At 44.2% G+C, this 22,542-nt stretch overlaps 1 protein-coding gene across 1 annotated transcript; it reads right to left on the reverse strand.

Moving 5' to 3' along the window:
• Positions 1 to 9,341: 9,341 nt before the first annotated feature.
• tmem231 (transmembrane protein 231) lies at positions 9,342 to 20,601 on the reverse strand. Its single transcript, XM_052061019.1, has 7 exons — positions 20,166 to 20,601; positions 19,893 to 20,059; positions 19,672 to 19,800; positions 18,105 to 18,248; positions 11,023 to 11,104; positions 10,409 to 10,514; positions 9,342 to 9,837 (listed from the first exon to the last, which is right to left on the reverse strand). Exons 1-7 carry the CDS (start codon positions 20,302 to 20,304, stop codon positions 9,675 to 9,677), a joined length of 930 nt encoding a protein of 309 aa, XP_051916979.1. The 5' UTR covers positions 20,305 to 20,601; the 3' UTR covers positions 9,342 to 9,674.
• Between the last annotated feature and the right edge of the window lie 1,941 nt (positions 20,602 to 22,542).

The raw sequence follows: 22,542 nt of genomic DNA on the forward strand, positions 1-22,542 counted from the left end.
ATTTCCTCGAAGCCGTCCGGAAGTCGGCTTCCATGGCCTCACCAAACTCTTCCCACGCTCTGGTTTTTGCCTCGGCGACCACCGAAGCTGCGTTCAGCTTGGCCAGTCGATACCCGTCAGCTGCCTCTGGGGTCCCACAGGCCATAAAGCCGACTTCAACTGGCGGACCGCGATCCACGACCGGACCGCCGACCTCCTCTGTCCGGGCCCTCGGCAAATTGTATAAAATAATAAAGTGATTTTTACGTTATACATTTTCTATTTTTGGACTATAATCTGCGCATTACCGCGATCGCTTGTTAAAATTATCCGTTGTATTATTTGCGTGCACGAACAGATGTATTGCAGAGGACTCAGCAGCGCGACTGTGTGTATAATGTTTGACGAACTGGAGACGAGCAGGCTGAGCAGGGCATGTTGGCGATAACGATGCGCTGATTGGCTCCTCTGAACTTGAGGTGTGTCCATACATAAGCGTCAGCATATACGATGCGCTGATTGGCTCCTCTGAACTTAAGGTCACCTGTCACCTATCCCTTGACCTCGGTTGTGGTCGTTGGGGCGCCCGTGAAGACCCTTTCACCGTTTCTTTCCAACCGTCTCTGTTTTCTGCCGCTCTCTGGGACTTTGCGAAATCCAGGTTGGTCCACTCTCTGATGTTGTCCTCCCACCTCTTTTTCTGCCTTCCTCGTTTGCGAGATCCTTGTACAGTTCCTTGTAGCACCGTCTTTGCAAGGCCTGATGATCTCGTAACATGGCCGTACCACCGTAACTTCCGTCTTTTTACGATGGTGAGTAGGTTGTCATGGTGTCCGATAGCTTGTTGTATCCTATTTTGAACTTCCTCGTTTGTTACATGATCGGTGTAAGGGATGTTTAATATCTTCCTGTAGCATCTCATCTCCATTGCAAGGATCTTTCTTTGGAGATCTGCTGTTAGTGTCCAGGTTTCACATGCATATAGGAAGATTGACATGACAAGGGAGCGTAGACGGTGGATCTTTGAGCGCAGAGCTATGTTCTTATCTTTCCAGATGGTTTGGAGTTTTGCTATTGCTGTTGATGTTTGAGCAATTCTTGCCAACATCTCTGGCCTCGAGCCCTCGTCTGAGATAATAGAGCCTAAGTATTTGAATGACTGCACAGTTTCTAGTTTTTTCCCACTGACTCGGATATCAAGATTGATGCTTTGATTGTTGTTGGTCATCAGCTTTGTTTTTTCAGCAGATATTTCCATGCCATATGAGGCAGCTGCTTCGTCCAGGTGTTCTACTAGTCGCTGTAACTCATCTTGTGTTCCTGCCAGTCCATCTATGTCATCAGCAAATCTGAGGTTGGTGATGTTTCTCCCTCCGATGGAGATTGTGCCTTCATGATGTTCAAGGGCATCTTCCATGATCCTCTCTAGATACAAATTGAAGAGGGTGGGTGAGAGTAGGCAGCCCTGACGCACACCGACTGTAGTTTTAAACCAATTGCCGATACTTCCATTCAGGAGGACAGCACTTGAGGCCTTTCCATACAGGTTTTCGATGATTCGGACGAGGTTGGCATCGATGTTATACTTGCGCATGGTGGTCCATAGGGCTGCGTGCCATACCCTGTCAAAGGCCTTTTTGAAATCTATAAATACATGGTATAGGTCTTTTTGGTGCTGTAGGTGTTTTTCGCAGATTAATCTTAAGTTAAAAATCTGTTCTGTGGTGCTGCGTCCTGCTCTGAATCCAGCCTGTTCCTCAGCTATGATGTTCTCAGCTATGGGCTTCAGTCTGTGCAGAATGATCTTCAGCAGGACTTTGCTTGGGTGACTGATCAAGCTGATAGTGCGATAATTTTCACACTGCTGTAGATTTCCTTTTTTCGGCAAGGTGATTATTAATGATTGAGTCCAGGGTGTTGGCCAGACTCTGGTACTCCATATATGGTTGCAAATTTTTGTGAGGGCTGTTATCATTGCCTCTCCTCCTGCTTGGACTAGTTCCGCAGGGATATTGTCTGCTCCGGCAGACTTTCCTTTTTTAAGTTTCTTGACGGCTAGTTCCACTTCTTCGCGCAGTATGGGGCTTGAGTCTTCTTCTGGTGGTGTTAGTGGACATTTGAGTACTGATGGGTCCCCATTTAGTTTGTAATTGTACAGGTCTTTGCAGTATTCTGTCCATCTGTCCAGGACATCCTTTTCTTCTGTGAGGCATATTCCGGTCTTGCTTTGTATGCTGCTAGGTCTTCCTTTTTTCTTGGTGGTCAAGTCTTTCACCACTTGGAATGCTTTCCTTGTGTTGTTCTTATCTAGGCTTTCCTGTATCTCGCTGCACTGTTGTTCTATCCAGGCTTCTTTTGCTTTCTTCATTTCCTTCCGGACTCTGTTGTTGGCCTCCCGATACTTCGTTGCTCCCTCTAAATCCCTTTTTTCTTTCTTTAGGTTGCGTCTTTTATCACACAACTGTAAAATTTCGTTGGTGACCCATGGTTTTTTAGGATATTGGTGTTTGCCCAATATCTTGTCAGCCGTCCCTGCAATTGCAGAGTTAAAGGTGTTGATGGCTTCTTCAATGTCCGTGTTCTCATCCAGGACTGTCAGGGCTGCAAAACTCCCTCCAATCATTGCTTGGAACTCTTCCCTGACGTTGGGGTCTTTTAGTTTGTCAAGGTTGAATCTCAGTCTTGTGAATCTGGGCTTGTTGATTCTTTTCAGTCTTGTTTTGAATGTCATCATTACTAGATCGTGGTCACTTCCTATGTCTGCCCCGGGGAAACTGCGGGTGCGGGCGATGTTTATTCCTGAGCGGAAGCGCTTAGGAACCATGATGTAATCGATCTGGTTATGAGTGTGACCATCAGGGCTGTGCCAGGTTTCTCTCCTAGAGGCTTTATGAGCACCGAAGGTGTTGGCCAGTGCTAAACTGTTGGTAGCAGCAAATTCCAGAAGCCGCAGTCCTCTCTCATTTGTTACAAGGTTGCAAGATGGTCCATAAGTTCCCCTCCAATTTTTATAAGCATCTCTACCAACTTTGGCATTCCAATCGCCCTGTATGATTATTATGTCTTTCTTGTGCACTTCGTCTATAATTCCCTGGAGTTGGATGTAGAATTCTTCTACGTCCTCATCACTATATGTTGATGTTGGAGCGTAGGCTTGTACCACAGTGATGTTGAAGGGTGCTGCCTTTAGGCGGATTGTAATTAGCCTGCTGGAGATTGGGCGACAGCCTAAGACTGTGCCCACAATGTTTTTGTGTACCAAGAAGCCGACTCCTTCTTCATGAGTGTCTTGTCTTCCGATATAATACAGCTTGTGTCCTTCCTGCGTTGACATTTCCCCGATGTTTTTCCATCTCACTTCGCACAGGCCTAGAAGGTTCCAGTGATACCTGTCCATCTCATGGACTAGTTCTTCCAGTTTCCCATCTTGGTGTAATGTTCTTACATTCCATGTGCCAATCGTTATGTTTTCTCTGGATCGTAGCTTGCTTCTGTTGTTGTCATTACCAGTCGCATACTTATCGTCTCCGCCCTGATATGTAATGGTAGACGCGGTCCTTGTTAACCCGGGCGTCGACCGAGCCGGTATGGAATCTTTGGTTGTAGTCTTCATCATGGCGATTCTTGGGCAGTTAGACCTGGCGGTGCCCATCTCCTCTCCAAGCCGTTGGCCACAGCCGATATCCCACCGGTACTTGGTGGCTCGCCTTGACCCAGGACACATGACCGTTGGGTTCTACATGGAGCCCTTCCGCTCTGGCCGTTGACTTCCAAAAAAGTTCCTCCGCCCAGTGATGCAGTGTCAACATCACTCCCCTCACATGGTTCAGCCGGCCTGTTGAAGCCGTTGCCCGTGGCGCTTGGAGCAACATGTGAGAGATTTAGGAGATAGGTGAGGCCCAGTGATGCCCAGTGATGCCTGTCCACCTTTTCCTGGTGCAACAGCCAGACATCAAAAGGTACTACCTCTACCCAGAGCCCCCTATACCCCGAACTTAAGGTGTGCCCATACAAAAGCGTCAGCATATACGATGCGCTGATTGGCTCCTCTGAACTTAAGGTGTGCCCATACATAAGCGTCACGCATTCAAAATGGATGATTGTGTCAGGAAATGCATGCGCGACGCCACAGTGTGCTCACAGGTTCAGCACAGGAGATCCGCACAGAGACAATTAGACAGGACGAATCGCGGGAGCTTTCGATCGTGTGCAGTTTTGCTCCCGTCTACCCGGGGATCTTTGCAGCTGTTTAACAGCAGAACACTGCAACATGGTAAATGAACATCACAATGGCGTCCTCAAATAATATTTGCATGCCTCAGACATTGCATTCACCTTTAGTGGAAGAACAGCACTGCACATTCTTGTGCTCCCTTGTGTCAGTATTTAAAATGGTTCCTAACTCATCTTCTGATATATTTTTCAGTGATTTTAGAGGGGATGTGAAAAGGGTAATTGTACAAATGAAAATAATATTTTTGTTTTTATGTTTAGTATTTATTTTGGTAAAATGAGTATTTTGTTTTGCTTTTGTTAAATTAAGGGGAAAGAAAGACAACTACTGTTTAACAAAGCTTAAGTAAAAATATCTTATTTCCCTAACAGGGCTATTTCTATTATTAAGCAGGCACAACTTAACAAAATAAAAGAGTTCCTCTGCCTCAACACAATACCTCTCATTATTTGCTGTGTACTGGCAAAGTGAATAATTGTTATTTTCATGCACCCCAATATTGGTTGGTTGTGAGGAGTGTTGATTTGCATAAGCTTGGCTTTACCATACTAAATTGGCATATAGCCCTGCTCCCCATGACCGCCGTGGATGGGACCGGACCATGGTCTTATATAAAAAAAAAAAAGTGGACCGACAGCATTTCTAGTTGAGGACCACTGCCATAAAGGCTCGATAGGACTCCTTCTTCAGTTTGACGGCATCCCTTACTGCTGGTGTCCACCAGCGAGTACAGGGGTTGCTGCCACGACAGGCAACAACCACCTTACGGCCACAACTCAGATTGGCCGCCTCAACAATAGAGGCACGGAACATGGTCCACTCGGGCTCAATGTCCCCCGCCTCCCCCGGAACATGGGAAAAGCTCTGTCGAAGGTGGGAGTTGAAACTCCTTCTAAAAGGGGATTCCGCCAGACGCTCCCAACAAACCCTCACAATACGTTTGGGTCTGCCAGGACGGACCGGCATCTTCCCCCACCATCGAAGCCTACTCAGCACCAGGTGGTGATCAGTTGACAGCTCCGCCCCTCTCTTCACCCGAGTGTCCAGAACATGCGGCCGCAAATCCGATGATGCAACTACAAAGTCGATCATCGAACTGCGGCTTAGGGTGTCCTGGTGCCAAGTGCACATATGGACACCCTTATGTTTGAACAAGGTGTTCGTTATGGACAATCCGTGGCGATCACAGAAGTCCAATAAGGAAACACCACTCGAGTTCTGATCGGGTGGGCCGTTCCTCCCAATCACGCCCCTCCAGGTCTCACTGTCATTGCCCACGTGAGCATTGAAGTCCCCCAGCAGAACAAGGGAGTCCCCAGCAGGTGTACTCTCCAGCACACCCTCCAAGGACTCCAAAAAGGGTGGGTATGCTGAGCTGCTGTTTGGTGCATATGTACAAACAACAGTCAGGACCCGTCCACCCACCCGAAGGCGGAGGGAGGCAACCCTCTCGTCTACCGGTGTGAACCCCAATGTACAGGCACTGAGCCGGGGGGCAATGAATATGCCCACACCTGCTCTGCGTCTCTCACTGTGAGCAACTCCAGAGTGGAAGAGAGTCCAACCCCTCTCGAGAGAACTGGTACCAGAACCCAGGCTGTGTGTGGAGGCAAGTCCGACTATATCCAGTCGGAAATTCTCTGCCTCACACAGCAGCTCGGGCTCCTTCCCTGCCAGAGAGGTGACATTCCATGTCCCAAGAGCTAGCTTCTGCAGCCGAGGATCGGACCGCCAGGGTCCCCGCCTTTGGCTGCCGCCCAGCTCACATTGCACCCGACTCCTTTGGCCCCTCTCATGGGTGATGAGCCCATGGGAAGGGGGACCCACGTTGCCTCTTCGGGCTGTGCCCGGCCGGGCCCCATGGGTGTAGGCCCGGCCACCAGGCGCTTGCCAACGAGCCCCACCTCCAGGCCTGGCTCCAGGGGGGGGGGGGGGGCCCGCTGACCCGCGTCCGGTCAAGGGAAGCCTTGGTCCATATATTTTATTCATCATAAGGGTCTTTGAGCCGTGCTTTGTCTGATTTATAAAGAAAGAAATATTTAAACCATTTACACATGTGCATATAAAATCTAAATTTAATCCCTACCGACACCTTCCAAACAAAGGACAGTGCTATTAAATATGTATAGAATAAAGTATTCACATGTCCTTGATTCCTTCTGCTGTGTTGGGTCTGACTCAGTGACAGAGAAGAGGACAACAGCAGTCAATGTTGTCTTCTACTCTGATCAAAACAGTGTGTCCTCGAGCGGATAATCCATGAATTGCACCATATTAAAAATATTCATTCCGTGTCTTTTATGCATTTTTTAATTACCCTGCGGGCCTGACCTGCTCCTTGGGGGCAAGTTCCGGCCTGCGTGCCGTAGGTTTGACACCACTGATTTATACCCTCTCTCTCTCTCTCATTCATACAATTTTTATTTATATTTTATTTTTGATATGTATTGAATGTGTTTTCCGTTTTTTATAATGATTATACGTGTGTGTGTGTGTGTGGTAAATTTTGACAGGTAGAGGTAGGAAAAACGAAAAGACGGACGAAGCGGAAAAGTATCACTTTATTCAAACATTTGTGTCCAAGTCATTTCTCTACAAAAACAAATTGTGGTCTTTTTAAACAGTTTTTTTTGTATTTGATAACTAAATGACCAGCCCTGTAGCTATAATACATTATTTGTTCAGTACTCACTGATCAGTTGTTGTTTGTTCATAATTCAGTGTTGTCACTGCATTGGCCCAAGGATTTGACATTGAAGTTGTTATGAGATACATTATCCAAAGACTTTAGAATGAAGTGGCCACTGATACTTCACTTGTACAATTTATTTAGAAAAAAAAATGCTCCACCCAACTAAAGCAGCTTTGATATAATTTAGCTTTTACTTTTATTATTGTAGCTTAGTATGCAACATTTCTATAGTGGTGCTTCATTTCATGTAGAATAACTTGGAGCTCAGCTCCCTACATTTTCCCAGCGCTTGCCCAACAGTGCAGATGCGCATCTTTTTGTTGTTTTGTTTTGTTTTCTCTAAATTAGCTCTTAATGTGCATGTTACTCTGGAGGAGGTGGGCAACAGAAGGATGCTAACTAAGCTAAAAGCTATGATGGCCAGTCCCTCCCACCCCCTCCAGCCCGCCCTGACAGCACTTAGTAGCTCCTTCAGCCAAAGACTGTTACACCCGCGCTGCAAGAAGGAGAGATACCGACGCTCGTTCCTACCGACTGCTGTCAGGCTGATGAATAAAAAATAACAATCATAATAATAATAATAATTTAATGATGTGAAGGAAAATCGTAAATAGTTCTGCGATTTATCCATTTGTGTTCATATTGTATTTAATTGAAAGATGTTTGTTGTTTTTTTTTTCTCTTTCTCCTTTCTTCTTTCTACATACATTCTTGCTGCTGGAGGCTGTAAATTTCCCCAGTGTGGGACGAATAAAGGATATCTTATCTTATGGCACATTTTTATGATTTTTTGCATTGACAGTACTAGAGTGGATTTGTAATAAACACACAAGATCTGAACCAGAAGCCCCATAAAATTCCTTATTACAAAAGTATTTGGACAACTGACACTTGTAATACCTCAGCCTTGTTTCGTCTTTGTTTCACTTATATATTTGTAGAGTCTCTACAAATATATTTGAATATTTGTAGAGTTGTGACTGAAAATGTATCTAACAGGTATGACTTACGTCACTTGTTCTCTTTGTCCTCATTCCTCACAGTAAATAGGTAAAACTACCCGAGTAGTTAAACGTCAAGGCAACTGCTCATGCTATAAATGGGATGACATGACGAGATTCTCTGTGTTGTGCTTCTGAGCGACATACCTGTTGTTCCCTGTGCTGTTTTTGTCTTGATTCATCTGCATCTGATGTGACGTATTACCAATGACTTTGCCTGAGATCCTACACTGCTCGATATTGTATCTGTTATCTGATGTCTTTACACTGATGATAAACGGTGCAACTTTTTCAGTCTTTAGAATAATGACTTCAGGTTTTCTCAGAGTATTTCTTTTTCATTTTTTGGGACAACTATTATCGCATTGGCCCGAATATAAGACTGTGTTTTTTTGCATTGAAATAAGACTGAAAAAGTGGGGGTTGTCTTATATTCAGAGTCTAGACATTATATTGTCTCTCTCTCTCTCTCTCTCTTGTTGGTATGCCATACTCCCAAAGCACCCCGACAGGACTCCCCAAGCAACACGGTCGAACGCCTTCTTCAGGTCTACAAAACACATGCAGACTGGTTGGGTGAACTTCAACGCCCTTTCAAAGTAGAGCTGGTCCACGAAAATCACGTTGCTCCACCAGGATCAGAGTTTCGATCTCCCAATGGACCCTTCTCTCCAGCACCCCTAAATAGACCTTACCCGGGAGGCTGAGGAACATGATTCCTCTGTAGTTGGAACACACCCTCCGTTCCCCCTTTTTGAGACCACCACCCCAGTCTGCCAATCCAAAGCCCACCCCACTCTCCCTGGCTTGGAGAGGGGGCTAGATTACCATGACCGAATTGGTTGTCGCTGTATGAATTCTGCACCGACTAATTGGAACAAAGTCTGAGGTGGAACACCGCCTCGAAAGTGCTGCACTTCGCTTCAATTACGGATGTTTTGTTCAGTGCTTGACAATAATGTTGAGTTGAGTCTTTGTCAGAGATGTTCTACTCGGACAGTTGAACAAACAGACTCAGGAAGAGAGTATTTTGTGCGCTTACCAACTGACACCTGACCTCTGCAGCCTCTGCCGGCTTTTTATTGATCGTGTATGCAAATTACAAGTGATATCAGAAAAACACTCCCTTGTTCATTTACCGTAGATGTGATGCCCCTCAGAGGCCAAAACATCTCTCGGTACAAACAATGGATACATTGTTAATTCAAAGGGTATATTTCACATGAATTGAGACACTGGAACAAACTCAAGGACATCTTATCGTGCTGCCCACAGGAAGTTGAACATTCCTGTTTGTACTATCAGTTAACAAAGGCCTCAGTTTCATTCAGCTCAAGTTGGCCCTTTTTCCTGTGTGCTCTAAACACATGGGTTTGAGGTCAATCAAGCATACAACAAAATGAAACTTTTGAACATGATAACATGTTTAAAAAAGTTTATCTATACTCTATCAGTCTTTATTTGAAAGAATCATCAATCCTCTCCAAAATGCCATTAAATTACAGAATTGATGCCACCACAATGGGTTGTTTGTGTGTGTGTGCATGTGTGTGTGGGAGGGGGGGGGGGCAGAATATATCTGTTTTTATTTTATGTTATGGTTTATTTTGCCTCTAGAGAATTGCCTACACATTTCTGGGGACAGAAAGCTTTCCAAAGAAATGGAAAAGAAAATGAAAATGTTGCAGACATCGTTTCTTATTCAGCCCATAATGTAAAGAAAGAACAGTGCTTGCTCCATATGAGAAATTACTACTGTCAAACATTATCACTGCTGGTGAGGTTTTCCAGTAGTTATCGGTACAGTTGTTAAAACTTGGTTCTGGAAAACAAATGTCTGGATGCGTTCAAAGACCCAGAGAAAGATCAGGAGAATGCTGACATATTGGATCCAGGCAAACTTGATGGTTTCCCAGAAGCCAGGATAATAGGTGGCAGACAAGTCAAAGAAGAAATGATTTTGTGGAGGAAGTTCATAATAATAAGCCAAACATTTATGTTTGGCTTATTGTTTTATTATGTTATTGTTTTATTAAAACAATATTTTCACCCGACTGATTTCTTTTGCAAATATGTCACATGTTTGTGATGATTCTTTCTCATTGTTGTAGAGTCATTTTCACCAACTCCTCCTCGCAGAATTGTTTTGACAGCATCCTATTGGAACATTAAACATCATTAAACTTCAAATTAAGGTATTTGCACTCCAAATTCTTCGTGTTTGTTTGTTTGTTTGTTTTTGAACCATTTAACAGAGTATTGGCATTTCGGGTCATTGTCCTGCCGCCAATAAATACTGGAACGTGAGGGAACCAAGTATTAATGAGTTTGGTGCAATGATCTGAAAAATCTAAGTTAGATAAATGTGCAAAAATAATCATAAACCAGAAAGGGTGAAAATCAGCTATCCCTCTCAATATTTTAACTAGCCAGATTTTATTTTAACGGCCTGCATAAAAAATCAATTCAAAACTTTGATTAAGTATATTTATGAAAGGATATCTAATGACCTCCACAGGGTAGTGAATTTCCGCAATTAGCTGGAAAGGAGAACCAGCAGCCCGTCCGGTAGTCCACACCGGTGTAGGACAGGAAAGTACTGTGGTCACTGAAATACAAAAGTCGAGTTAAGGAAAAATCAAAATTTTCATCCAATGCAGTGGATATGAAAAGTGTACACATCCATTCAAAAGCCATGTTTGTATTTGGGCCTGATTTAATAAGCAGATGTTAGCTCTTAACTCAGATGATTTGTATTAATGATTTATTTATTTTTTTATACATTACAACAACACAAAGATACTGAACTCCCCACTAAAAAAAAAAAAGTAGCTGATTTTCCTCTTTGCTGTAAAGTTAAATACTAATCGCCACACTGTCCAATGTTCTGCCTGTATTATCACCTTTATCATAAGCACTAAGAGACCCCCCCAAAAAGCAAACAAAAACAAACAACTTGTTTTATTAATTACATATTTTTAATTAATAGGCCAAATAATCCGTTTCCGGAATCAGTTCATTCAATTATTTTTGTCAGGATTTGGAAAACGTCTAAATCCAAGATTCATATTTTTAACGGAAACAGCAGTAAATGTGGAGCAAAAATTTGAGCTTACAGTTGCGTTCCTGGTAGCGCCTCACTATGTTGTCGAGATCATAAGCACTTGCAAAAGGACTGGAGCCGTCAATCACAGAAACCTTGAATGAAAAGATGACACATGGAAAACAAAAATCAGAGTGGAATTTATCGAATTATTCCTTAGATTCACAAACTGGAGTGAACGATGTCAACTAAATGAGTCCACAACATTATGAATCCGTGTGATTCCCAAACATTGGTGCTGCAGTCAACCAAATTCAAATTGATATTGCAATGTCGTAGAATGCCATTTGTTAGCCTGTACATCTGTGGAACGTTCCAAACAGGTGTTTCATGTGCATTCCTCAAATTTCTGTCTTTTATGTCACCTGCCCCCGCTTGTTTGGAACATCTTTGGAAAGTTATTGATTATTTGAAGTTTGAAAATTAAATATCTATAGCAATGAGTATGCCCACACCTGCTCTGCGCCTCTCACCGTGAGCAACTCCAGAGTGGAAGAGAGTCCAACCCCACTCAAGAGAACTGGTACCAGAACCCAGGCTATGTGTGGAGGCAAGTCCGACTATATCCAGTCGGAACTTTTCTACCTCACACACCAGCTCGGGCTTCTTCCCTGCAAGAGAGGTAACATTCCATGTCCCTAGAGCTAGCTTTTGCAGCGGAGGATCGGACCCCCAGGGTCCCCCCGCCTTTGGCTGCCGCCCAGCTCACACTGCACCCAACCCCTTTGGCCCCTCCCATGGGTGGTGAGCCCATGAGAAGGGGGACCCACGTTGCCTCTTTGGGCGGTGATAGTAAGCAGCTCTACTTATTATCATTTTTTAATTTTATTTTTTCCTGACAAAAGTTAATTGCATTTTTCGGCACCTAAACATGCACGAAAACTCCAAATTTTGCGCACTCATCGGACCTGGTGAAAATGGGTCTGTAGCGCCACCTACAGTGGAAAAATAAAAAACAGTCTTTGTACATTTGACCTAGGCCTATGAAAATTGGCAAAGGTGTAGCATCTCGAGACATACAAAACATGCCATTGCAGCCATGGTCTGAAATGAACAGGAAGTGAACAATTTCTGAATATCCAATTTTGGTCCATTTTTGCACATTTACAGGGGTCATACTTTTGCACCCTGGTCCGAGAGGATTATTCAAATGATATAAAAAAAAAAAAAACGTTTGTGTTTAACATTTCTCTTGTCACAAAGGAGTAAATGCTCAATACGTCTCTGTACATGCTCCAAAAAAAATCCCAAACTTCAGATGCATATAGTCACACCCTGAAGACATCCATATGATAATAATGCACCATCTCGTGACAACTAGAAATGTCTACTTTTTTAACCTTTTAATATCCTGCACGAAGTCCATTAAATGAATCCAACTTAAATTTTATAAGAAAACCCTAAAGACGATCATGCTCGATGCAGAATATTATGACTTTTTGGTGAAGTGACCATTATGGTGCAGCAAAATCTGATGATTCACTGTGACAAATGCTGTTTTAACTTGACCTAGATGATCCCATCTTCTCCAAATTTCACTTATTTGATGAAAGCCCATGCCTGAAGAATTCTACCAACTTATTTTTCATTGTATCGGCACTGCCTCCTCCTGGCTATAGGACATGTGTTTTGTTTTTTTGGACTTGCCTCCACACACAGCCTGGGTTCTGGTACCAGTTCTCTCGAGAGGGGTTGGACTCTCTTCCACTCTGGAGTTGCTCACAGTGAGAGGCGCAGAGCAGGTGTGGGCATATTCATTGCCCCCCCGGCTCAGTGCCTGTACATTGGGGTTCACACCGGTAGACGAGAGGGTTGCCTCCCTCCGCCTTCGGGTGGGTGGACGGGTCCTGACTGTTGTTTGTACATATGCACCAAACAGCAGCTCAGCATACCCACCCTTTTTGGAGTCCTTGGAGGGTGTGCTGGAGAGTACTCCTGCTGGGGACTCCCTTGTTCTGCTGGGGGACTTCAATGCTCACGTGGGCAATGACAGTGAGACCTGGAGGGGCGTGATTGGGAGGAACGGCCCACCCGATCAGAACTCGAGTGGTGTTTCCTTATTGGACTTCTGTGCTCGCCACGGATTGTCCATAACGAACACCTTGTTCAAACATAAGGGTGTCCATATGTGCACTTGGCAAAAGGACACCCTAGGCCACAGTTCGATGATCGACTTTGTAGTTGTATCATCGGATTTGCGGCCACATGTTCTGGACACTCGGGTGAAGAGAGGGGCGGAGCTGTCAACTGATCACCACCTGGTGGTGAGTAGGCTCCGATGGTGGGGGAAGATGCCAGTCCGTCCTGGCAGACCCAAACGTATTGTGAGGGTTTGTTGGAAGCGTCTGGCGGAATCCCCTGTCAGAAGGAGTTTCAACTCCCACCTTCGACAGAGCTTTTCCCATGTTCCGGGGGAGGCGGGGGACATTGAGCCCGAGTGGACCATGTTCCGTGCCTCTATTGTTGAGGCGGCCAATCTGAGTTGTGGCCGTAAGGTGGTTGGTGCCTGTCGTGGCGGCAACCCCCGTACTCGCTGGTGGACACGAGCAGTAAGGGATGCCGTCAAGCTGAATAAGGAGTCCTATCGAGCCTTTATGGCCTGTGGGACCCCAGAGGCAGCTGACGGGTATCGACTGGCCAAGCGGAACGCAGCTTCGGTGGTCGCCGAGGCAAAAACCCGAGCGTGGGAAGAGTTTGGTGAGGCCATGGAAGCCGACTTCCGGACGGCTTCGAGGAAATTCTGGTCCATCATACGACGTCTCAGGAGGGGGAAGCAGTGCACCACTAACACTGTGTACAGTGGGGGTGGGGCGCTGCTGACTTCGACTCGGGACGTTGTGAACCGGTGGGCAGAGTACTTCGAAGACCTCCTCAACTCCACCAACACGTCTTCCTTGGAGGAAGCAGAGCCTGGGGACACTGAGGTGGGCTCTCCTATCTCTGTGGCTGAAGTCACCGATGTGGTTAAAAATCTCCTCGGTGGCAAGGCCCCAGGGTTGGATGAGATCCGCCCGGAGTTCCTCAAGGCTCTGGATGGTGTGGGGTTGTCCTGGTTGACACGCCTCTGCAACATCGCGTGGTCAACAGGGAGAGTGCCTCTGGATTGGCAGACCGGGGTGGTAGTCCCTCTTTTTAAAAAGGGGGACCAGAGGGTGGGAATTCGCCCATCCAATCTACGTGTGTTTTGTGGACTTGGAAAAGGTGTTTGACTGTGTCCCTCGGGGAGTTCTGTGGGGGATGCTTCGAGGGTATGGGGTACCGAACCCCCTGATACGGGCTGTTCGGTCACTATACCACCGATGTCAGAGTTTGGTTCGCATTGCCGGCAGTAAGTCGGAATCGTTTCCAGTGGGGGTAGGACTCCGCCGAGGCTGCCCTTTGTCGCCGATTCTGTTCATAACCTTTATGGACAGAACTTGCGTTGAGGGGGTCCGTTTTGGGGGCCTCAGTATTGCATCCCTGCTTTTTGCAGATGATGTGGTGCTGTTGGCTCCTTCAAACAGGGCTCTCCAACTCTCACTGGAGCGTTTCGCAGCCGAGTGTGAAGCGGTTGGGATGAATATCAGCACCTCCAAATCTGAAACCATGGTCCTGAGTCGGAAAAGGGTGGGGTGCCCCCTCCGGGTCGGGGAGGAGATCTTGCCCCAAGTGGAGGAGTTCAAGTATCTTGGGGTCTTGTTCACGAGTGGGGGCAGGAGGGAGCGGGAGATCGACAGGCGGATTGGTGCAGCGTCTGCTGTGATGCGGACGTTGTATCGGTCTGTCGTGGTGAAGAAGGAGCTGAGCCAAAGGGCGAAGCTCTCAATTTACCGGTCGATCTACGTTCCAACCCTCATCTATGGTCACGAGCTATGGGTCGTGACCGAAAGAACGAGATCCCGTTTACAAGCGGCCTAAATGAGTTTTCTCCGCAGGCTGTCCGGGCTCTCCCTTAGAGATAAGGTGAGAAGCTCGGTCATCCGGGAGGGGCTCAGAGTCGAGCCCCATCTCCTCCACATCGAGAGGAGCCAGATGAGGTGGCTTGGGCATCTGATTCGGATGCCTCCTGAGCCCCTCCCTGGTGAGGTGTTCCGGGCATGTCCCACTGGGAGGAGACCCCGAGGAAGACCCAGGACACGCTGGAGAGACTATGTCACCCAGCTTGCCTGGGAACGACTCGGGATCGCCCGGGGAGAGCTGGACGAAGTAGCTAGGGAGAGGGAAGTCTGGGCTTCACTGCTAAAGCTGTTGCCCCCGCGACCCGGCCCCGGATAAGCGGTAGATGATGGATGGATGGATGAAAGTCCTGATGCTGCACCATAAGTTTCGATACCGCCCTTCTGATGATATAATTATCTTGTGAATCTTTTGTTTCTCTGAACTCGTGATCCGCAGCCATTGTCTGTAAACCATGGATGTCCGGAATATTCTGCAAATAAAACCTTCAAAAGTTTTATTTGCAGAATATTCCTTCATGATCATTTTTTTCCCTGCAGTGCATCTGGAGAACAGGGGTGCCCAACATTTTTTGACAGAAAATCTACTTTTCGATCAACCAGCCTCCCACCATCAACCCGTTACCGCACATGCATGCATGCACATTAAGGGTGTGGAAAATAATCAATATAAATCGATACATCGATGCGCAAGTGCGCGATGCGAGTGCATCGGCTCATTCACTGGGTACGACGCGATTGACGGGTGAAATCGAGATTCATCACGATGCATTGGTGGGTATCGGTAAAATCTGATTCAAGCGCCGTTTGATTCATGTTAAACGGCATCTATCTGCCCTATCCTAGGTGCATTGAATGCACCATCATTGTTTTGCGTTTTGTGTTGAATACGGACGGTAGCCGTGCATCACATACAGTCCAGTACACAAGTAGCGAAACACTATGGAAGTTCGCGCAAGCAGCAGCGAGGAAACTACTGTATTTAATGCTTCCCCAACATTCAGATCTTATTTTTGGAAATACTACGGCATCGAAAAGAAACACGGAAAGATTGATAAAAGCTCCGTAATTTGCAAAGAATGTCGCACTACGAAGCCATACAACAGCAACACCACAAATATACAGACCACTTAAAACAATGGCACCACATCACCGACAAGTTTCCCGCCCCCTCCCCGTCCAGTTCCTCGTTGGACACCGGAGAAACCCGTGGCAAACCAGGTCAGGATCATAAAAAAATCGCCTCTTATTTTGGGGGTCCCCTTGCAGCTCACTGTGACCGCGCAAGGAAAAACTATATATGGATGACTCTTTTGGACATTTCATTTTGACACTCAGTGAGAGTGGTCTGTGTACGCTACATTACACACAGCAGCTTTGAGGCTGTGACTGCCACATTGTTTCAATTGTATTTTTTTCTGTCCTATGGAGATGGATATTTCATATAAGACACTCAGTGAGTAGTCTGTTTGTGTTTACACTACAGCAACAGCTGTGAGTCTCAGGTTCCAAATTGTTTACATTTTCTTTGCACAAAACCCAATGGTGAAAGGGCTTAAATAAGTTGTTTTACACATTCTACTGTTTATAAGGAATAAAGTGGTCTACTTTTTGCAATACCATACTGAATTCCATCTTTTTTAAAACTTTTTTTCTTTGCGTATTTGCATCATGTTTAATTGCACAATATCACAACAAATTGCACTGTATCGTGTCGGATCGCATTGATTTGAACTAAATGTGTATCGCGTCGTATCACATCGTGAAGACGGTGAAACGTATCGCATCGTGTCGCCAGAAAATTCCATGTATCGTTTAAGTATCGCATCGCTGGTAGTGCATCGAGATGTGTCTCGAATCGTCCTCAGTGCTGAGATTCACATCCCTAATGCACATGCACTTACACACACATGCCATAATGAGCAACCGCCATAGCGGCCACGAAGATGAACGAGGCATGGGACGCACCTTTGCAGCGTGTTAACTATCACAGCTCAGGTGTACCATTTTAAAATGCTTCTCTCGGCCCTTCAGATTCCCATTCTTTGCCAGTACCCTGGGTGAATTGGACATTCATTCATTCATTCATCTTCCGAGCCGCTTGATCCTCACTAGGGTCGCGAGGGGGTGCTGGAGCCTATCCCAGCAGTCTTCGGGCAGTAGGCGGGGGACACCCTGAATCGGTTGCCAGCCAATCGCAGGGCACACAGAAACGAACAACCATTCGCACTCACACTCAAACCTAGGGACAATTTAGAGTGTTCAATCAGCCTGCCACGCATGTTTTTGGAATGTGGGAGGAAACCGGAGCACCCGGAGAAAACCCACGCACGCCCGGGGAGAACATGCAAACTCCACACAGGGAGGCCGGAGCTGGAACCGAACCCGGTACCTCTGCACTGTGAAGCCGACGTGCTAACCACTGGACTACCGGGCCGCCCTTGAATTGGACATGAAGCGCTTATTTTTTTCTACAAGAGCCATCTGACTGACATCCCGCCATGCAAATAGAAACGTGTGTCGCAGGCTATGATGCAATTCCTCGTTGACAAAAATGTTGAAATTTAATATTCATTTAACACATTTTTACAGCTTTGGAAAACATTTAGAATGTCTGGGTCATGTTTTTCCTTTTACAGAAACCACATTAAAACAAAAAATATATTTCCATCTCCCATCTTTTCAATTTTAAACATTTTTGAAAACGATCCACGGAGCCATTAGGGCAGCGCTAAAGAGTCGCATGCGGCTCCAGAGCCGCGTGTTGCCGAACCCCGGTCTAAACATCCATCCGTTGTCACAGAAACGCTCTGTTTGCCAAGAAAATAACACTACTTTTCATGGTAAATAAATAACTAACTAAATAATACATACATAAATACAGTGGTACCTCTACTTACTGAATTAATTGGTTCTGGAAACATTTTTTTAATTTGATGGTCTTCATTTTTTTAATGCAATTCGTCTGGCCAGTATCATGGAAAGTAAATGCGAAAGAACAAATTTGTGTTGTTGATGTGATATTAAGATTGGTTTGATGAACTGAAATCCTTGTTTGTGCTGAATATGCAAAGAACACAGTAATAAGGAAGGGGGCATAAAAAAAGAAATAAATGAAATGAAAATGTACCACTGTGAGAGTGTCAGTCATTATGCTCACATTGTAAATGTTGAACAGACCACGGTGTGGCAAGGGCGTTCTCTGCTGCAGCCTCAGGTCTCCACTGATGAAAAGCTTGGCTCCAGGTACAGGGGAGGAATGCTGCATGTAGGCTAGGCTCTGCATCACCACTGTTGACTTTGTCTAACCAACACACACAGAGTATGAACTGTTTGTCATGCACATAAAGGGCCAGCATCAAGTTACATTGCAGCTATAATAAAACTCTGTGGGGATTTCATGATTAAAGGCTAACTTTTTGTTTCCACCTGTACCAATAACTTTGTACTTCTCCAAACCAATTCTGTATACTACAAATATATCTGTTGTGGCATCTTAAAAGAAATAAAAAAATTCAAGCCCGCTTGCTTCTAATTAAGCAAGGTAGGAGGTCTGCGTTTTCAATGTTATTTGTTTATGTGATGTTAAATATTCTGTAAAGCACTCTGGTACAGTTGCAGCTCTTGCAAAAGCATTATAGTTTTTAAAAATGTATTGTACAGGGTGTCCAGAAAGTCTCTTTACCATTTCAAAAATGTATTAAAAATGCAGTTGATTCGATATTTTATTCAGATTTGTTCTATTGTATTCAGTGTTTTAGTTTTTATCACACTGCATTTTTGTTTCAGGGATCCTGTTTGTTTGTTTATAATTGGTCCATTTTTGTTGAACGAGACATCAATTTCTGCAAATGTTTACCATAACCATTTAACTGAATGTGTGGCACCACAACTGAATGATCTTCAACGAACCATCATTTTTCAGCAAGATGGTGCACCACCACATTGGGGGCTGCATGTTTGTGGGTTCCTCAATCAAACATTTCCAGGCCAGTGGATTGGAAGGGATGGGCTAATTCCATGGCTGCCACGTTCACCAGATATCACTCCCGTGAACTTCTTTCTATGGGGCTATGTTAAAGACATCATGTATCGAAAAAAATAAGGGACATTACTGAACGAAAGCAAAGGATTACTAATGCCATTGCCACAATTGATGAGGCTATGCTACAGCGAACATGGCAAGAAATCGAGTACCGTCTTGATGTGCTTTGTGCAACTAATGGTGCCCATGTAGAAGTGTATTAACAGAGGTAAAAAAAAACAAAACTTTAATAAACGCTGAATACAATAGAACAAATCTGAATAAAATATCTAATCAATTGCATTTTTAATAAAGTTTTGAAATGGTAAAGACACTTTATGGACACCCTTTATTATCTCCTACGTCATGCAGCAGAGGCCCAGAAATTAAAGTGACAGTAGTCAGACCAACGTCAGTGTATTTGAGGCAGCTTTTAACATTGGTCTATTTATGCTGATATTAGAGCGATGAATGTAATGTCATTTTGCCAATATCAGACAGATAATTATCGGTCCTGTGGTTATTGACTATCATGTGTAATTAAGAAAGAAAAATATAAAACTAAATCCCAATACTTTCTGGACTCAATGTGAGTTCACCTGTTATAGTCATGGCACAAATTGTGCCTACTCTACACACCGCTCAATTATTTTAGTACATGTTGTTCAATTATTTTCCTGTTTGGTTGCAACATAACACATACAAAGAGTTGGTAGCTGAATATCAGTAGCAGCTGGACACTGTATACGTTCTCCTCATCCTTCAGTGGTAACTGCAGTTGAAAAATCAGACGGTCCACCTTCCCATCCTGGTTTTGGTCCTCTTCCCTCACCTGAGGATTGCATTAGTGAGAAATTATTTGAACAATTGAAAACAATTCGAACTATTGAATATTTGCAGAGGTTATTGTGAAGAATATCCTACAGAGACAGCGGGGATTCTCAATTTTTCTCCAAGCATGTTGTTCAGATGGGGAAAGGTGCTCCACACCACATGATCACCCTTTGTACTGGTTGCAACCACCAGCAGTGTCTCATACTGGAATCGAACTACTGCTTGTTCTTCATACGTGCTCCTTTTAATCCAGAAACCTAGAGTACGATAAAACCTATTCGTTTAAACCCACTTATAGTTTTAATGTTCACTTTGACGCCAACACTGCAACAGCTCAATTTAATTGACGTAGCCTTACAGTACCTTGGCTCCTGAAAGCCACCAGCAGCGGTGAGATGTAAGTGAGGCACACGACAACGACGAGAAACACAGTCGCGCTCGTGCAAACACTTGCTTTGTACCGAATCAAAACGGGATGAGAGTAAACTTCATAAAAAGCCATACTACCAATTTGAGGGTTCGTTCACGTCTGTTGGAAATGGCTCTGTTGTATACCTGAAACAAGCTAATTTCATTTGATAATATCTGTTCAATAATGTTGATTAAAATGTGCAAAGTAGCTAATCGAGTGCATACTACCGGAGAACAAAATATACTGACGTCATCCCAAAACGCATAAACACTCGTTCGACCTCTGCAGGTAAAGTATATTTTGAAACAATGTTTTCATCGAGTGCGTCGCGCCATCTTTCAAGTGAACTCTACTGTATTATGTTGCTGGGGTGATATTTCTTTCTTTCTTTCTTTTATTTTATTGGATGATGACATCGCTTTGGTGCATACTGCCATCTACTGTACAGGAGTGTGCAAAGGGGCTTATCCGGCTATCTGCAGTTTCAGGATTAAGGAAACGGTTGAATTTAAAAAAAACACATTTCGTATGTAGAAAACATATTGACATAATACATTGTTCATATTATATGACAAAAAGGTAACAGACAAGCCTCAAGAGATCGTCATAAAACAACATTCATCTCAGGTCTGTGGACCGGTCATTATTAGAAGTACCAAGAACTAAACTGAGGCTCAGAGGGGATCAAGCCTTTTCTGTTGCCGGTCCCTCTCTCTGGAATGACCTCCCACGGAACATTCGGCAAGCCTCCTCGCTGCCCATCTTCAAAGCCCTCCTCAAAACTCACTTGTATTCTTTGGCATTCGACTCAGCATGACTTAGATTTGTTCTTGGTTTTACTGTTTGGTGCTTTCTACCGCATTTATTACCGATTTGTCTTACTGTTTATTGTGCATGTTAAATTGCTCCATGTACAGGACTTTGTATGCAGCGATGGCTGTTTGAAAGTGCTCTATAAATACTGTTGACTTGACTTGACTTGAAAAATAAGGTTTTCAGGAGGACATCTCTGGCAAAGATCACTTACACCAGCCATCCTGTTACCTCTGCGTCCCGCGTCCTAGACGCACAATTTTCCCGCAGGACGCGCAGTTCCAAATTATGTGCGTTTTTGGGACGCAAGGAAATTTCTCAGTCAAAACAAACAAAAAAACTTCGACACACACACACACACACACACACACACACACACACACACACACACACACACATTGGTATAACTAATTGGAAGCTTATGTTATATTATTAATGATCATTTTATGTTTGAGCATCATATTATTTCATGTTAAGCATACTTAAATTATATTCAGTTGTTTAATAATTGCTAAGACATTTTTTTTTATGTTGATAGGTTCTGATTGGCTGTTACAGTAAGAGAAGCAGGAAGTGATTTTAGTTACGGGAGTTGTGTTCTCGGACGTGCTGCGGTGTAGACGTTTTTTCTCTTTTTCTCCTTTTATTAAACTGCATTAAAGGATTCCATCTCTCCGTCTGTCATTCGCAAGGAAGAGCCATCCACTGAAAAACAACGAACCCCTCAATTTACATAATGATGACGTGTGTTAAATTCTTTCGTCAAATTGATCGGGGATTACACATGCAGTGTAATCCCCGATCAATTTGCAGTGTGAGATTGGAAAAAATACTCTGATGATGCCACATGAGTACACCAATTTTTGATCCATTTATTTTTTTTTGGAATAAACCTGGAGTACACAGGTGCTGCTGATGAAGTGTTCATTGTTAATGCAGTTTTCAAACATTTACCCTTGAAACATTATACTTTTGAGTGTCAGAATTCTTGATTATGAATATCAGTCAAAATAGAAAAATGGGTTCCCATGATGAACGGTTACGGAACCCAACATTAATTACCGTGGTTTCCCACTGGGTAATCAGATGGAAATGGAAAAACGGTTACCATGAATTTCCAAAATCCTCAGGCCTGCTACTGAATTATATAAATTTTTGCAGCATTTGTTTGTAATTGTACGTATATGTTGTTGTGTTATTATCATATGCAATTGAATAAGTAGACCCTTTCAGAATTTGAAATTTGGGACTCTCCCAATCCATAATGGCACTCATACTTTTCTGTTCAGCGAGTCCCTGGGAGTCGCTGCCGGTAAATTGTAAAATTATCACTGAGAGATTACCACTTTTTCTGCAGTCAGTGATTGACTTCTATGCAAAGTCATTTCTCAACTTGTGTTCCATGGCATGTCATGCCTGTTGAGTGTTGATTTACTTCATATTAAGAAACTACTGCACTAAAACATTAATTCATAAATGTATACCATATGATTTTATTTTTTTTCTCAGTATAAA

The sequence above is a fragment of the Hippocampus zosterae genome, chromosome 3, assembly GCF_025434085.1.
Source record: "Hippocampus zosterae strain Florida chromosome 3, ASM2543408v3, whole genome shotgun sequence".
NCBI lineage: Eukaryota > Metazoa > Chordata > Actinopteri > Syngnathiformes > Syngnathidae > Hippocampus > Hippocampus zosterae.